This window comes from Antechinus flavipes, chromosome 6 (genome assembly GCF_016432865.1).
Source record: "Antechinus flavipes isolate AdamAnt ecotype Samford, QLD, Australia chromosome 6, AdamAnt_v2, whole genome shotgun sequence".
Classification (NCBI taxonomy): Eukaryota; Metazoa; Chordata; class Mammalia; order Dasyuromorphia; family Dasyuridae; genus Antechinus; species Antechinus flavipes.
In genome coordinates, this window is record NC_067403.1 from 203,570,046 (window position 1) to 203,588,235 (window position 18,190).

Genomic DNA, 18,190 nt, shown 5'->3' on the forward strand with positions numbered 1-18,190 from the left:
AAAGAGGAGACAAGTTGAAGAGCCAGGACAGATTAAAGAATCTACAGAACTTCAAAGATCTCTTCTATGACAACTCAGGAGGCGGTGTCCGGCTTCCTCAAACCTGTAATTTTTAGTTCTCCCGGCTTTAGTAACTCTCGGAAGCTTTAACGCCGCTCTTCCTCCTTTTTCCATCAAAAGCTTCGCATTCTCCCAGTCTCTCTTCATACTTTTCTCCAATCTTTGAGGTTTGTGTTTTGCCCAGTTCCTTGGGAATACTTATCTTTCTTCACTCTCATACTTAAATATATTACTTTTAAGAGACACAGAGGTGTTAGTGAAATGGTGAAATCATTAAGATGATTCCAAAATTTCTAGAAGTAGAAGTAGTTGAACTCTATTTGGATCGCTGGAGATTGTGATATTAGAATTGTGGCTGGAGCACCTGGAACAGCGATGTTTGGTAATTAGCTGATGCCTTGAAATGTCACCAAACAAAAGTCGATAAGATTAAGAGCTTTCACCTAGACACTAGTATGGCTTTTAAAAACTAGATTAAGAGCGTTCATCGAGACACTAGTGAGCTTAAAAAAGCACGTTCCGTCCCTGGGTGGGCTCGAACCACCAACCTTTCGGTTAACAGCCGAACGCGCTAACCGATTGCGCCACAGAGACTACACAAAAAAAAGCATTAATCATGGTAAAAAAATGGAATCTTATTCCCTAAGGTATTCCGAGCTGGATCCCGCTGAGTTTAAAAGATTCCCATAATTGTGTCGAAAGTCTGAAGCAAATATACTTCTAGAAAAATTGGCTGATTGTGCCCAGACTATAAGCGGGAGAGAATGGGGAGGGACAAAGAAGAGCCGATTGTAGTTTTCCTTTTTTCTGATAGGAACCAAAGCAGAGCCATGAGAATACTGTGTCTAGTTTATCATGTCCTGGGGTTTCAAACGAGGGGAGGAATCCTTTGCTTTCTCACTGACATGTAGGGGAGTTATTTGATTCAAAAATATAACTTTGAAGCTAGTATACACTGGAGAAACTCTATTGACCTCATTTTAAGCTTTATCTTTCCTTTGTTTGAGCGGGGGAGGGGGCAAGAGTGAGATGATTATCTCACCTCATCTGATCCAAAAACCTCTAACAGTATCGTCTCTGTGGCGCAATCGGTTAGCGCGTTCGGCTGTTAACCGAAAGGTTGGTGGTTCGAGCCCACCCAGGGACGTATTATGTGTTTTTCTAAAATAACTTAGTTTCTAGTCTTTCCACATCTCTAAATTCTGGCTATTCCGCTGGTCTCCATCTATTTACTGAGAGGCCATCTGTGACCCTTTCCACTTACTCTTCCCAACCCCTCCATACCTACCGGTTTTTGTTAAAACACTTTAGATAATAATAGGAAGCTGATCAAGGAAGGTAAGCATTACTGTAAAGAGTGTGTAAGATGCGGAAGAAGATAAAAGGATTGGGAGAGCATAAAGGATCCCGAATTGGGAAAAAAAATTACTGGTCAAAAGTGTTTTCAAAAACTACCTAGAAATTAAGGGGGAAATGGGGAACAGTTAAAGGCATGATAGATCTGGGAGATCTTGAATTCTTTGAGGGTTTTGTTTGGTTTTCTTTTTGTTCCTTTTGTCACTTCCTCCAGGGTTCTATGTTTACCATCTTAACAACGTTTGTATTATTCTTTCAATGGCCATTATATCCTTCCTTCTGAGTCAATAAATGACTTCTTCAATTCTTAATCTTCCAGTGACACTGTTTTGTTTCCCACTTTTTTTCTTTGATACCATCTACACGCTGCCATTTAAAGTAAACTCTTGTGAAGTCACCATCACATCTCCTGGGTAAAGTTAGCCTTGAGATTTGGAAAGATTTCCTTTACAACTTTAGAACACTGTTGGAGGAAAATGCAAAATCGAGATAATTTCACTCATCTGTCATGACTGAAACTTCTGTCTGGTGCTTGATAAGCCTTCTCATCCATTCTTAATGATTCCTTATCTCAACTCCCATATGTCAAATTTTATAACTTTTCTCCCTTCCTTTAGATACAACTCCATTCTGACATTCATTACCCTCCTCTACAAATTATCCCTTCCAATACACACTCTCACACACAGAGCAGAAGATCCTACTTTACTGAGAATATAGAGACCTTCCAAAAAGAGTTTCCTTAGCCCCTCTGCTCAGGATCTCCAATCCCAGAAACATCATCGTCTTCCTTTTTATAAGAGCAGAATTATGCTTATTACTATCTATCCCTCCACTTGTACCCTTGGCATTATTTCTCCCCACCATCTCTGGGACCATGATTCCACTCCTTATCCTTCATGCATCTTCTAGTCCTTTATTTTCAAGGGTTGGCCCTGGAGCATGACCCAAACTGTACTTTAAAATTACTAAACTGGGAAAATATGTTATTGCTTCTCTGAACTTTTATCTTATCAGTCATAATTCGTAGGGTATGCCCTTTTAAATAAAAGTTCTTTTTTATTCTTTGTCTCTGTATATTTAAGATTGAGGTATAAAAAAAAAGGCAAGATAACATCTTATTGTTGATACCTCTGAACTGGGGTGGTGGGGGAAGGGAGGGAGGGATTGAGTTGATTTTGTATTAGAGAATTTTATACTAGAGATAATAAGAAATCCCTGAAGATTTTTGAACAAAAAAAACTTGTATGACCATATATACTATATATATATATATATATATATATATATATATATATATATATATATATATATATATATATATATATATATATATATATATATAGTTTGGAGGAGGCAGAGAATAGAAGGGATAAGATCTACAAAGAAACTATTCAAACAGTATGAGGAATACTGATGAGATTCTGGACTAATTTGATAACTTACTTAGCAACATCTGCTTAGCTGCAGGATTCCCGGTCATCTTAAGCTGGCTTTGAACCCTCCTGAACTTCCTTCCCTAAATGCCAGCCAGCAGATCAGCTTACCTCACTATTCAGGTTACCTTGTATTTCAAAAGCTAAAGCCAGAGCATTTAGGAAGGGATAGGGAGAAAGGAGAAGGGAGAAGGGGAGTCATGAGGTTAAATCATTCTGGGAATGATGTGCAGAGAGAGGAATAAGTCTTAGAGAATGCAACCAGAGAGCCAAAGTCAAGTCAGCTTTAAGGATGTAGATATCCTAAAAAAGCTTTTTTTAAAAGTCGGGAAAACTTTGATCATATCCAGCCAGATCTGAAAGTTACTGAAAACACTCACTTAGAGATGTTTGAAGTTTGGAAAGGGAAGTCTCTAGAAACTCCAAGAAACAGTTTTCTTGTCATTTAGAGTTATTACCCTGGTATTAAGGCAATAGAAAACTGGAGCTACTATCCTATGTACCTGAATTTCCATTTTCTTCATTGTCTTTTGGTTATACCTGTGCCTCCTAATTTCTACTCCCTTTTTATTTTAAAATTTACTCAAGTTCAAGCCCAGCATCAGTTAGTTCTACCCTAGGCTCCTGCTTTCTGTTTTTGTTTTTTGCCTTGAAAAGATTTACCTCTTATACGAGACAATCTCTTTTCCCCATCCACTTCCCAAGTACTGGGACAAGGTGAAGCAGTTCGGCACAAAAAAACCTCGAAAGGAACCCCAAAGTATGAATCCTGGCACATGGGAGGAGAAAGTGGGGAACCAAACAAACAAACGAGGTGGGTGAAATCCGATTGTATTTATTGGAGAATCTGATGACTCCTAATAAGATTCTTTTATAGTCGACTCGAAGCGTAACGTGGGGGATTAGCTCAAATGGTAGAGCGCTCGCTTAGCATGCGAGAGGTAGCGGGATCGATGCCCGCATCCTCCAGCTCCGGTTTTGATTACCTTCCCTCAGAGAAGGTAACCAACAAAGTGTGTGCATTCTTCCTTCTTTGACCGAAGGTAAATACTACATGATTCCACATCCCCGCAGGGCAGAGACTCATAGTAGAGCAGAATACTCTACCCAAGTAGTGGAGCTTGACTATACTTCCATTATCCTATGGGGACGGTTCTCCATAAAAAGATCTAAGAGAAAAATTTGGATGCCACACACGGCCGTGAAAATAGATCAATTGGGCTAGCATTAGAATGAACTTATACATTTCAATAATTGGATTTTGCTGTTGAGATTTGGTTACTAGCTCCCAAATTCCTCCACCCACCCACCACCAGCCATCCCTATTGTCTTCTTATTTGAGAGGTGGGATGAGGTGGGGACAGAAGCGGATAGTGTTTCCACAATAACTAAGACTTAAAGGCCATAAAGGAGATGAGATATCCCTTCATCATGTTTTCAGACACATTGAAATCTGCCCTACCAAATCCACAGAAAAATAATTAGAGGGCAAGACTCAAAGATGAAACCTTCCCAGAACAGTAAAACTTGCCCAAGTTTGTGCCTCATTAGGATGGTTTTCAAGAATCCAGCATACATGTCCCAAGGTACTCAGAAATAGAAAGAAAGCCCAACATACACTACAAATTTTGCATAGCCATATTTTGTGCTTGACTGAATACACTATACTCAGTTTCAGGGCCCAGAGGCTTAACTATGGAAACATGACTGACTGTTCACAGCTTCTTGGGACAGCTTGCAGCATAATTGAGAGCCAGCACCTAGAAAAGTGCAGAACTGAGGCTGTTCTTGATCTCCTGACTCTGTAGCACTCCTTTCCCCAATGTTACACAAAAGCAATTGAAAAAGGAAGGTCAACTTTCTCCCGTTGACACTTGGGTTTGCTCCTAGTGCCTGATCCAAACCTTATTGCTAAAACACAGCTTCTAAGCTGGAAATAATGGGTTAGGACTCCTGCTGGACTCCTTTTCTTTTCTCTCTTCTCTCCAGTCTTATCTTTGGATCCAGCAATCTGAGGAAGAACCACTGAAGGCTTTCGCTTTTGCGTTCTTGGACTGCTTCCAGAATTCTCCTGATCTGAAACTATGAAAGCCAACAAGCATTTATAAAAGCACCTACTTTGGACAAGTCCTTCAGAGAGACTTTAAGAATACAAAGACCACGGTAAGCAGTCTTTGCTCACAAGCAGCTTATATTCTACTAGATCCTAGACAGGTGGTGCATTCTTTGCAGGTTAATGTATTCATGACACTATTTCTCCGTTGAGCCGAATATAATGGAATTTTACAGGAGACATTAGGATGTTCTTTGATCAAGGAAAGCAGACTGAATAGGCCATCTGAACTTGGGCCCTCCTGCCAGGATTGTTGTTTCTAGAAAGAGCCCTACATTTCATTCTGCTGGATTTGTCCAGCCTCTAATAGAAGGGAGACAGTGGATACCTGATGGAGAATACTAAAAAGCAGAAGGGTTGGGGGGGGTGGGGGGAGGGAGACAGGAAGATGGAGATGGAAGAGGCTGCTCCACTTGTCTTTCTATTTGTCTTCCCCCTATTTTGAGTTTATATTTGTTTTTTTTTGAAGTTTTCCTCCCATCTTTTCCTCCTTTCTCTGGTCTTTCTCATTTGCAAAAGTAAGGTGTTCTAAGGGAGTAGTAGGTCTTGGTCTTTGGTTTTAGGTTCTCAGGTACAGACAACCTCAAGCATTAAAATTGTGGAACCTTTTAAGACCTGTTTGGGGTAGTTTGGGATATTTATTTGTAGTGGTGTGGTAACGGTTATGAAACTTATTACACCTCGGGGGATTAGCTCAAATGGTAGAGCGCTCGCTTAGCATGCGAGAGGTAGCGGGATCGATGCCCGCATCCTCCACATTTTAAAATCTTCCTAGAAGTGAGCCTTTGTCAGCTGTTTTTCCTCTTCAGTGTCTCAGGCTGGATCTGAATACAGGTAAACAGATTCCACCTTTCATCTCCCTCCCTTCCTCCCCACCCCCTCCAACTCCCGAAGTCATTCATGACTCCCAAGTTCTAATTTTGTACATTAGGGGCCTGAGTGAAATACTCTACCGAAATGTCAGAAGATGGAGATGAAATAAAAGCCGATGTGAGCCTTAGGGACCATAGGAAGAGGAGCGATATTCAATTATGCAGAGAACAAGGTTCACTGTCTATATCAGCCACTCAACCGCTTGGTCATCTAAAGATAGATATACCTTTGGGATGTGAAAAGGTTTTTGCACGGAAAAAGCTCAGGTGTCTGGGAAATTTTCTGGAAAAGACCGATAGTTCATTTCAAAAGGAAAACATCACAAGGATAAAGCACAAGATAACTAGTTCTTCGTCTTCAGCTGCTAAAGAGACGTGAGACTGATTTCCTGTTCAGGCGTCCTACAATGGAACACCAGCCGCTTCAAATGGTGGAACGGAAGGCCATAGATTCATCCCAGAGATCCTCAAGGCAATTGAAAGCGAAGTTGGTCAGCCTGGAGCACGTGGGGCGCGCAGCGGTAAAAGAAAGTCCAAGTTAGAAGCGACAGAGATCAGGGTGATACTGTTGATTCCGACATAGGGAGAGAATGGGAGTCTTGTTTAACCGACTGACGCCATTCATGTGTGAGTGTGACCATGAAAAGGGAGGGCAGAGCATTTCCTCTAAAAGTTCCCAGAAATATTCAGGTTTGACCGTGACCATTTCAAAGAGATCCCAAAGGGATGCACTTTTGCTTCCTTCCCCCTTTCCCTTTTTCTTTTCTTCTTGACCTCCTTCTTTGGCAGAAACATTACAATTGCACTTTCTAATCGTTTCAAGTTTATATTCCTTCCAGACGCACGGAAAACTTACACTTTTCACAGTGCATCATGGAGGTACATCATCCTTCATTGAGTCGGATTATGTAAACTCAGTGGATCTAAGTATCTGAGAGTTATAATTTTTTTCCAAATTAGCAGTGTTGGGAAACCCAGATGTCTGTCTGCGGGAAAGGGCCTAGCATTACCTTCTTAAGAATTTTTGCTCGAGTAGAATGAGGGAGAGAGTTTACGAAAGTTTAACTTAATTGAAATGGGAAGAGAAGAATCCAAGGGAAAAACACCTGGAGATGCCGGGGATCGAACCCGGGGCCTCACACATGCAAAGCGTGCGCTCTACCACTGAGCTACATCCCCAAATATATTTCAGTGTTTTTCTATCAATTCTCATGGAATTCATTTTATTTATCAGGTGTATTGTGAATAGTTGAGAGCCTGAGAGAAAGGAAATGAACATTTATATAACACCTATTATGTGCCAGACTTTGCATTAAGAGCTTTCAAATATTAAATCATGATCTTCACAACAACCTCACAAGAGAGATGCTGTTATTACTCCTAGTTGAGAGAGGAAGTCGAAGCTGAGAAATTAAATTAGGTGACTTTCCCCAAATGTCACACAGCTAGTAAGTTTGTGAGGTCTGATTTGAACTCAGATTTATTTCGATTCTTCTAACCGCTTCCAATACCAAATAACTGGTATTCTAAGAAAACTTTTCAGTTAAGAAAACTCCAGTTATCATTTAGATCCCAAAGAACCCATAAATTTTCTATCTTCTTTCTGCCCCACAACATTTAGTCCTCTGTTATCCTTTTTTAAAAAAAAGTTTTTCTGAATGTAAAAATGAGAACAAAAAGAAAACAAATGCAGTTTGAATTAGATATGTAAGAAAGAAATGTGCTGAATAGTTGAGGAGGGGAAAGTCTTTTCTGACAACAGAGAGAAGGACGGAAAGACCGTTTATAAACTACTGACTTAGGCCAGAACAGGTTTATAATGAAAATAAAGGGTGGAGAACAGCCTCCAAATGACGAGCAGGCTGATTTCAGAGAAGCCTGGTGCTAAGTGAAGTGAGTAGAACCAAGAGAATATTGTACACAGCAAAAACAAGATTGTGCGATGATCAGCTGTGATGGACTTGGCTCTTTTCAACAATGAATTGATTCAAGGAAATTCCAATAGACTTGTGAAGAAGAGAGCCACCTGCATCCATAGAGAGAACTATGGAGACAGAATATGGATCATCTTTTTTTTTTTCAACTTTTTGTGATAATTTGTTTGCTTTTTTTTCCTCCTTTTTCCCTCCCCCTTTCCACCCTTCCCCCGTTTTGATCTGATGTTTCATCCGGAGTATAACGAATATAGAAATATGTTTAGAAAAATTATACATGTTTAACTTATATTGAATTGCTGGCCATCTGAAGAGGTGCCAGGAGGGGAAGGGAGAGAAAAAGATTCGGAACACAAGGTTTTGTAAAGGTAAATGTGGAAACCTATATTTGCATGTATTTGGGGGAAAAAATTAAAAGCTATTATGAAAAAAGAGGCGTCAGAGACAAAATCCACAAAATCTGTGTGAGAGTGAGAGAAGCAAGAGTCCTGTCACCATCTTTCTCTTGGTATCCCATGTCCCTTATGGCTATCCTTGAACTTTCCAAACTTTTAATTATCCCTATTCCTTATTGGCTCTTTTTTTCCATCGGGAAAATATGCCTTTATGTTCGTTCTTTTCACTTACATACCTTTGCACAACCCCCCACCCCACCCCCAACAAAGAATGTCAAAATCCTACCAAGTGCCAATTTAAATGCCATCTCTATTACAAATTGTCTGTGCCCAGATACTAAGAAACTTTTGTTTTCATGAAGCTTTCCTTGATATTCTTAAGATGTTATCTAGAATTTAAAATATGTTCAGAAGAATTGCACATGTTTAACCTATATCTAATTGCTTGCTATCTTAGGGAAGGAAAAGGAGGGGAGAAAAAAATTGGAATACAAAGTTTTGCAAAACTTTGATAGTGAAAACTGTCTTTGCATATATTTGAAAAAAATAAAATTATTTTTTTAAAGAAACAAACAAACAAAAAGATGTATTCTATCTTGCCTTCAAAGCCATAGAGCAATCTGGTGGTATTTCCATTCATGTGCCATCCACATGACTTTGTTTTGTTTATGACTTGTCCTTCATATATTCCCTTTTCCCTCTTTAACTCTGCTGTCCCATCTCTCTGCCCACTACTTCTCTATTTAATGTATTTCTATGCTAAATTTTGTGTGTGTATACCAATGAACAAACTCTCTTCAGTTTATATGAAAGTCAGGATCATGTCATGTGCATGATCACAACCTTTTCAGCTGGTTAGTATTTTTTCCATCTTTCCACTTCTGTTATATGAAATAGTAAATTTCCTTCCCTCCTTCTTCCTTTCTTCCTTAGCATATTCCCTTTTTCTTCTATTTTTTTTTCATCTCTTAAGACTCACGAGATAGAAACAAAGCACCCCAGGTCTTTTGTTTTTCTTAGCTAAGTGGCCCAGTGACTAAAGCACTAGATCTATAGTTAGGAAGACCAGGGTTCAGAGTTAGATTCGAACACTTATTAACTTCATGACCTGGGCAAATCACTTTACATCTGTCTGCCTCAGTTTCCTGATCTGTAAGATGGGAATATAACAGTACTTACCTCCCAAGGTCTGTGAAACCTGAACAATATACCAACACCATGCCAGGAAATTTAATTGCTTCCATTTGAAATGTTTTAGAAAGATTCTGAAGATCACCTGGTAGGATAAGACACTGAGGTCCTTTCTTGAACTAAACTACCAGGCATACCAAATCTACTGCAGAGAATACAATGCTGGTGGGCTGGTCACATTGTTAGAATGCCAAATGTATGCTTGCCAAAAAAAAAAAAAAAATGTTTTGTAGAGAAACACAGAGCAAGCTGGTCTGAAAAAGCGATACAAATATACTCTAAAAGTCTCTTTTAAGAACTTTAGAATCAATTGGATGACATGGGAGGGAGACACTGGCATAGGACCACCCAACATAATATCCCCTCATCAGATAGGGCAAACAAGAACTGAATTAGCCCAAAAGACATATGAGATATGCAAAATTAGAGCAGCCACCCCAAATGTTCATAGGGACTATTTGTGTCCAACGTGTGTGGCAGAGCTTTCCGAGCTCATATTAGTCTGATCAGCCACAGTCGGACATATTGTAACTCAACTCTAAATAGTGATAGCATTTTGGTCCTCTTCAAGTACAAAGGACAACAACCACCCAACCACCCAACTAGCAAGTTTTGAGGATAAAATAAAATATTATGCTTTATATAGTTTTTCAAATACACACATATACATATATACACATATATGTTCATGCAGACATATATGGTTATTATAATTATTATCTCCTACGACTCTTGATGACATTGTGGTTCTGAAAGGTCATATATTTCTTCCTCTCCTCTTAAACATTTCATCAAAAAAATAGATCTAAGTTTGGATACTATATTGTAGTGTTCTGGTTAGCTTTCTAGAGGTCCTCTACTTGGATCTATTTTTTTCTAGGTTCACCTTTTGGGCTCTCCCAATCCTTGGTTTATCTTCATTGTATTTGTCATCTATACAGTCATATCAAAAACCTCAGTTTCTTGACTGAGACTTTGTCCTTGGGTCAGACTATACAATCTTCCATATTCTCGAATGTTATTGTTTGGCCTGTATATATCAGCTAAGAGAAATTGCCATTCTCTGCAGAAATTCCTGGGTTTTAGCTGAGTCTCTTGGTGGTTTGACTTAGATTTGGTCTCCATTCTTTGACTTTCCCTTTTTTCCTCACATAGTCCTGAAATTAGATTTGGTTCTATCCTTTGCTGTTGCTGAATGGTGTCTAAAACACAGGCCTCATTCAGATGTTGACAATTGTCTGATACCAGGCCACCTGTGAAACTCTATATACTACTTTGGACCTTTCACCTTTTGGAGGGTTTCTCTGTGATGGGAGCATGGATCCTGGGTTGAGCACAGTCTTCCTGGGCAATAGTCTGGCTCTTTTCCTGCTACTGAGGAGGTTGACACTGGTAGAGTTTGGTAATTCTGAGCTGTAATAATGCTAAAGTCAATCTAGGATCTGCAATAAGTTTGGTAATGTCTCCCAGAGCAAGAGGTTATCAAACTGCATAAAAAACCCAAGTAAGAAATGGAACACAAAGCTTCTGTTGTGATCATCAATTGGATTGGGTTTGTAAATAATGACTTAGCTCCACATGTGCAAGATAGGAAAATACAGTCTCAAAAGAGAAATCTGTTTAAGTATTAATTAACAATTAACCAATTATTATATTATATTATATTACAGATTATAAAATAATAAATAAATAAATTTTAATTATCAGTAAGCACAAAAATTCCAGTGTATAAAGAAATAAGACGCATATGAAAATGTGAAACTATTACAAATAACTTTTAAATGTATGTTACTTATGAATTATTACTCATGAAATCAGATTTTTAAAATAAGTATAGGATGTCAATTCTTTCACTTGTATCATATTTATCCTTAAATTCTGAGCACCTACTGTATATTGTTATTCATATTAGGTACTTAATAAATGTCTGTTAAACAGTTGATCATTAACCTTTTGTGATACTAAAAAAGAGGAAATAGTGATATGGGATTTCTGGAGCTGTTAAAGATGAATAATTCACAAATACCAGCATCATTTCCAACTATTAACTCATAGAATATGTTAATTGTCCTATAGGAAAACTGAATTTGTTTATCAGAATCATTCATATCCCAGGAAATCATCACTTGGAGATTTGAAAACATGTCAATGTTGCTTCAAAATATGGATTGTTCTCCACATTGGGAATAGTATCTAGGAGCTGAAGTTTCTAGTGAAGTTGAGTTTCCCAGTGAGACCATCCAAATCAAGTATTTTTATGTGGAGACAACATGGATTATGACGAGATGGATCTAGTGAGTGAACTAGATTTCTTAGGGGAAATGTGAAATGAAGATTTTTCATATGAAATGAATACAGTTACCACCCTAACTGCTACATGATGAATCAGGTCAGTTTTTAAGACCCTCTATGCCAGATCATAGTTTGGCTAATTTGTTGTCCATTTTTACTTGTTTTAAACCAAAACAGATAAAGAACAAGAGAGAATTAATGGAGCCCTTGAGAACTCTTTTGTGTATATGCAATTTTCTCAATCCCGGTGGATTTTGAAAGGCATTTTAATGATATCTCCTACATTTGTTGCTAAGCTACTGAAATGATTATATCCCAGGTGTCATTAACTTGACATATATGTGGCAAAAATATCATGCAAAGAAAGTTATTTAGAATCTCAATTCATTGTTGTTTTACATCAACAAGTACCATTGCTATATCTTAATGGTGCTGTAAAGATAATTTTATCTAATTATTGTGTTGTATCACATCTCATAAGGCATGTGCACTTGTATGCAATTATCTAATTTGCTTATTTCTTTAATCCATTTGGTTTTTAAAATATTTGTCTTATTTTTATTGATGTCTTCGTCTTATGTCACATTTGTTTCAGAATATATCACTACTCTCATCATCACTTGTTTGAAACATTTTTTTTAAAAAAGAGATAAAGTAATTCTGACAAATTAGTTAACATGACCCATTCTAATGGCATAGTAAATATTGTATAGCCACAGACTTCCATATCTGAAATGACAATGCATTTTATCAACTTTTTTCCCCAATTAAATGTAGTCACTATGATTAGTGTTTAGATTTGGATTTCTTGCTGTTTTTGCTGGTTTAATCATTTGCAGTTTGGTAATCATTGGGTTTTGTTGTGGTAATTATTGCTATTTTTTTGTTCTTTTTTTTTCTTTTACAAAGTTTGATTCTATCCATTTGTATTGATGCATTTGACCACACTTCTATACCAGTTTGTTTGATGAGCACTTGCTTTATTTTATATTTTAAAAGTTTTCTTATGAATATTTTGATGTATATTGATCTGTCTTTCTGTCTTCTGTCCATTCACTTTTTCCCCCCAAAAAAATGGTTATTTCCAGATATTACATATTTGGTCCCTTGTGTAATATGACATGTGAAGTTAATGATTTGGAAGTAACATATTTATATAAAGCCTTATTGTAACATAGCATGCTCTTGAATAAATGTAATACAGGTTATACCATGTATGCTGAAGCATAACTACAAACAAGAAGTTCTGATAGAACATGATCAGTTAAACACATAATCTATATGTCTTCATATATGCAATGTTTTGTGTGTTCTTTTCTCCCTATCTCAGGTTGAAGCTTCAAATGAGGCAGAAAATCCTGAACATTTAAAAAGCATTGAATATTTAATATAAAAGAAGGAGAGCTAGAGTTTGAGTGAGTCTCAGGTTTGAATCTCATGTCTGACACTTAAAAAGTAAGTATCATGGGACAGTCTTGTTTTCTTTATCTTTAAAACTGAAATTTCAAAGAGTTGTTTGGCAGGAAATACTTTGTAAAATTTAAAGCATATTGACTTATTGTCATGTGATTATGATGATCATATCAATACTGTGAGTCTGGTGGTTTTCTTCTACTAAAGATCCCTGAATAGGATAATGAAATAGTCAAAGCTGTAGTTTGGGAAATGTATTTTCACCACTATGTGTAGGATATATTTTAGTGCAGAGAGCCCAGAAGCTTAGAGAACAGTTAAGAGTTTGTCAGAATAGTTCAGGCAGGAGAAAATGAGAGTCTGAAATAATAGTAATAGTGAGAATGCAGAGAAGATGGTAAATATGAAGGTGTTGTGAAAAAGGAATTGACAAGATTTTAGAATTGATGGTACATAGAGAGAGGGGAGGCAGTAGGAAGAATAAGGGGGTGATTCTGAAGTTTTGAAACTGTATGACTTCAAGGATAATAGAATCCCAACAGAAATAGAGAATCAGGAAGAATAGGTATGATGAATTTTGTTTTGAATATGCTAAGTTTGAGGTGCCTATGGTGTATGCAGGTAGAAATTCTGAACAGTCATTTCAATCTATGTGGCTAGACCCCAGGAGCAAGATTAGGTCTGGATATATGGATTTGGGAATTATCTTCATATAAGAGTAAGTGATTCGGTGGTAATGAATAAAATCACTGAGAAAAAGTATAGAAGGAAAAGAGAAGAAAGTTCAGGAGAGAGCAACCTTGGTTAAAAAAAAAAAATTAGAACATGGATGATAATCTAGCAAAGGAGATACAGAGATAAACAGATATATTAGGAGAAGCAAAAGAAGTCACAAAATTCCTGGGAGGATCTGGTACGTAGAAAGATGTGGTGATCAGTAATGAAAACTGCCAAATACCGTCAAGAGATCAAAAGAAACAAAGACCGAGAAAAAGGCTATAAGATTTAGAAATTGAGATAATTTTTAATATTGTATAGAGCAGTTTTTAGTGGAATAATTGATTCAGACATCAGATTTAAAAGAAATGAGAAGGGCAGGCAGGAAAGAAAGAGATAGAAACAAATATAGATTTCTTTTCTGGATATTTATCTTTATAAGGAAGAAAATATGTAGGAAGATATAGAGTAGATGACAGGATGATTGGGACAAGTAAAGGATTTTTAAGGATGAAACTTAGTATTGAGCCATCTGGTCCTGTCCAGGATCCTGATGACAAGTGGACTGATGGCTGGGTTTTTAGGGGACATGGAGGTTTAGACTATTGGTTTTCTAACTTTTCTGTATGTAATTGAAAACTCCCCCAATTGAATGATTCTAAATGACTTTACGAGTTAATAGATTTTATTCTTGATAATTAACTGAAATTTATTATATATTAGAGCCATTTAGCCTATAGTAAAAGAAAAATATGGACACTTGGGGCCTCTATTGCTCACCTTCAGAACCTGACATATCTGACCTTCAGAAACTTTATTTCTCCTGTGCTGCGTTTTCCTTTTTTCTCATATACTTGAACTGTTTTCTTTCCCACCCTTTCAAATCATCCCTTCTTCACTGCCTATTACCTAGATCAGGCCAGATCTCCTATGAGCATTGGAGAGTTCTACTGGTATCACACAATACCAAAATTCATTGATGTCTGAGAGAAATAATTCCTATGACTATCTAAAGCATCTTCTTTGTATTGTCAGATCAAATGTAAATAATAATAGGTGGATTATTTCACATGTACATTCATATAAAATCATAGGATGTCTGATAATTTAGTGAATCTGGCATCTCATTGATAGGTATTCTGCTATCACCTATATAAACCCAACCAATCCATATTTCCTCATAATGTGAAATACTTGTCCATATTTTATGACAAATCTTGCATGAAGTGGAGTTGAGGTCTTACTCTTGATTTTTTAAAATTTGATTTAATTTTTAAAAATAATAATAGCTTTTTATTTTTCAAAATACATGCAAAGATAGTTTTCAACATCCACCCTTGCAAAATCTTGTGCTCTAATTTTTTCTCTCTCTTTCCCTCTTTCCATCCTTTCCCCCTCCCTTAGATAGCATTACTGTCTGGATCTGGACAGTAGTTAATAGTTAATGGATAGCAGTACAGATCTTGTGATTTCAGTCAGTTATGTACCTTTTGTTATTGCTTCATAATACAAATACATTTTATTTCCCAATCATATGGTAGTGTGCTTAATACTTTAAAGAATTCTTATTGTGCTTACATTCCATTAGCAGTATAAAGTTTAGTGTGACATCTACTTAGCAAGAATAATTAATTAAGATACAGCTGACCAATTTAAAGTTTATTTTAAACCTTTTTTTATATTTTCAAAATAAAATAGACAATACAATTAATTTTATATTTTAAAATATACATACATATAAAGATATCTTCATCTTAGTCTTGTATTTCATTCAAATATCTTTTTGTTTTTCTCAATAGGCACCTTTTTCACACAGATGTCATTCAAAAATCACACTGCTGTGACAGAATTCATTATCTTGGGGTTAACAGATGCTCCAACTCTTCGCGTCATTCTCTTTGTGATATTTCTAGGTGTTTACATTTTCACATTAATTGGTAACCTTAGCATAATCATATTGATCAGAAATTGCTCTCAACTTCACACTCCAATGTACCTTTTCCTCAGCCACTTAGCTTTTGTAGATGTTGGATATTCCTCATCAGTAACACCTGTCATGCTCATGAACTTTCTTGGGGAAATACCCTCCCTCCCTCTAGCAGGATGTGCATCCCAACTGTGTTCTGTTGTCACTTTTGGTACAGCAGAATGCTTTCTGTTGTCTGTAATGGCCTATGATAGATATGTGGCTATCTGTAGTCCCTTGCTCTATTGCACCAACATGTCCACTAGACTCTGCACAGTATTAGTGATTGCATCCTATCTGGGTGGTTGTATGAATGCTTGGGCTTTCACTGGTTGTTTATTGAGTCTGTCTTTCTGTGGACCTAATAAAGTCAATCATTTTTTTTGTGACTACTCACCTCTACTGAAACTTTCCTGCTCCCATGATTTTCTTGCTGAAATTATTCCTGCTGTCACTTCTGGGTCAATTATTGTGGTCACAGTGTTAATCATAGTCATCTCTTACATGTACATTCTTTTTTCTGTCCTAAAAATGCATTCGTCTGATGGAAGACACAAAGCCTTCTCCACCTGCACCTCCCATCTAACTGCAGTCACTTTATTTTATGGGACTATTACATTCATTTATGTGATGCCTAAATCTAGCTACTCAACTGACCAGAACAAAGTAGTTTCTGTCTTCTACACAGTAATGATCCCCATGTTGAATCCCCTGATTTACAGCCTGAGAAACAAGGAAGTAAAGGGGGCCATAAGAAAATTGATAAGCAGAAAAGACTTGTTTTTATTAAGAAAAATGTTGTGATGACTATTAAAGTTAGTAATAAATGGATTTAAAGGGGAAATATAGCTCCATTGTTATTATTTATTTAATGCATCATTAGCTTGAATTGACTGTGTAGTCAAACATCACAGAATTAATTCATGTGTTCAATATACACTTTGTCATGTGGAAATGTCTTGGTATTCTGGATGTGCTTTTTGGTACATATTTTTAAAATATAAACAAAATTTCTCGAATGCTAATACTGTAGAATAAAAATTAATTTTGATATAAATATAATACTAATTTCAATGGCTTCTCCTACAGAGATTGAAGATATGTTGTTGTGTTTTTAAAAGATAATGGACTCTTTGAATAACAATTTAACCCTCAATCTATGAATTGTCTTTGAGAAGAATGAGTTTAACTATCATGCTGTAGAAACTATTAACATAGCTGAAAAGAGGACAGCAAAAAAAAAAAAAAAAAAAAAAAAAAAGAGTTAAGATAACATTTCCTGAGAGGTCTAACCAAAATCCTTTTCTTGAAATAAAACAGAGTTCTTGATGGGACTTGAATTGTTATCCTGAAATAAGTGATTTGTGGTACTGTGTTTACAGAATTGGGAGGTCAGAAGTTATATAGATGGTTAAGGTGCCTTTGTCTGTGATCTTTCTCACAGCTGATAGATTATAAATACTTATTTATATGTATTTTTATTGTTTGTGATATCGTAATAAATAGTTTAGTCAGTAATCTTGATGTCTATTTAAGATGTGGTGGAAGAAGGGAGGTGATACATGTGTATAATATGTAGAAATATGTGTATACATATATACACATGTATATACATATATGCACATATTACATATAAATATGTACAAACAAAAACTTTTGGGGAAATGATTTACTTTAAAATTCTTATTTGGAAATTCTTAAATACCACTTGTTTGATAAACTGGAACAAGAATAATAGATTAATTGGAGATATATTACAATTTGGGGAATTAATAGGGAAATCTCAAGATGTCGAGCTTAAATGCCTTAAGACTGGTAGGGACAATTTAGACTACCTGTTTCTCTATTTATGTCTATCTAGAAGTGTACTTCAATATCCTCTTGCATAATTTATTCATTGAAATTACATATTAATAAATTATTGGGGGGATGTCATACATTTGGTGTGGTAGTAAGAATTAATGAATTGGCATATTTTGGATTCTTTATGAAGTTCCAATTTATGTTCTAAGGAACCTTTCTGTCTTGAAATACTCAATAGTTACTCAAACTAATCCAAATGTCTTTTTTTGTTTGTTCACCTAATATATAAAAATTTAACTTAAAACTTACTTTCTAGATAAAGAGAATTGAAAATAAAAGATGCTGTTCAAGAAGACATCGAAATATATTTAAAATATGAAAGTTCTCTTGAGAACCTTTAAGTATTAACATTATTCTTGATATGAAAACATTTACTTTGTTCTTGTTCTTTTATTAGGGTTACAACTTGAGTAGTTCACATACTTCTGCTTTATTTGTGAAAGAGACAACAGAGATGAGGGTGGGGCACTTCATCCAAACAAACAAACAAACAAACAAACCCTGGCTTCAAACTTCTCCCAGTAAATAAGTCATCAAAAGATCTGGATAGGTAGTTATCAAAGAAAGAAGTCTAAACTATCA

The 18,190-nt window shown here is 36.3% G+C and overlaps 1 protein-coding gene and 5 non-coding genes across 6 annotated transcripts; 4 read left to right on the forward strand and 2 right to left on the reverse strand.

The window, feature by feature from the left end:
* Positions 1-580: 580 nt before the first annotated feature.
* Positions 581-654, reverse strand: TRNAN-GUU (transfer RNA asparagine (anticodon GUU)). Its single transcript has one exon. It is a non-coding gene; the product is annotated as a tRNA-Asn (tRNA).
* Positions 655-1,133: 479 nt separating this feature from the next.
* Positions 1,134-1,207, forward strand: TRNAN-GUU (transfer RNA asparagine (anticodon GUU)). The gene has a single exon. It is a non-coding gene; the product is annotated as a tRNA-Asn (tRNA).
* A 2,541-nt stretch (positions 1,208-3,748) lies between these two features.
* On the forward strand, positions 3,749-3,821 carry TRNAA-AGC (transfer RNA alanine (anticodon AGC)). Its single transcript has one exon. It is a non-coding gene; the product is annotated as a tRNA-Ala (tRNA).
* A 1,827-nt stretch (positions 3,822-5,648) lies between these two features.
* TRNAA-AGC (transfer RNA alanine (anticodon AGC)) lies at positions 5,649-5,721 on the forward strand. The gene has a single exon. It is a non-coding gene; the product is annotated as a tRNA-Ala (tRNA).
* A 1,223-nt stretch (positions 5,722-6,944) lies between these two features.
* TRNAA-UGC (transfer RNA alanine (anticodon UGC)) lies at positions 6,945-7,016 on the reverse strand. The gene has a single exon. It is a non-coding gene; the product is annotated as a tRNA-Ala (tRNA).
* Positions 7,017-15,586: 8,570 nt separating this feature from the next.
* LOC127541507 (olfactory receptor 5P3-like) lies at positions 15,587-16,549 on the forward strand. Its single transcript, XM_051966746.1, has one exon. The coding sequence runs from the start codon at positions 15,596-15,598 to the stop codon at positions 16,547-16,549; it is 954 nt and encodes a 317-aa protein (XP_051822706.1). The 5' UTR covers positions 15,587-15,595.
* The last annotated feature ends 1,641 nt before the right edge of the window (positions 16,550-18,190 follow it).

What these genes read in the sequence shown, in the direction of transcription:
- LOC127541507 (XM_051966746.1), top strand. Translation starts at nt 15,596, where the DNA reads ATGTCATTCAAAAATCACACTGCTGTGACAGAATTCATTATCTTGGGG.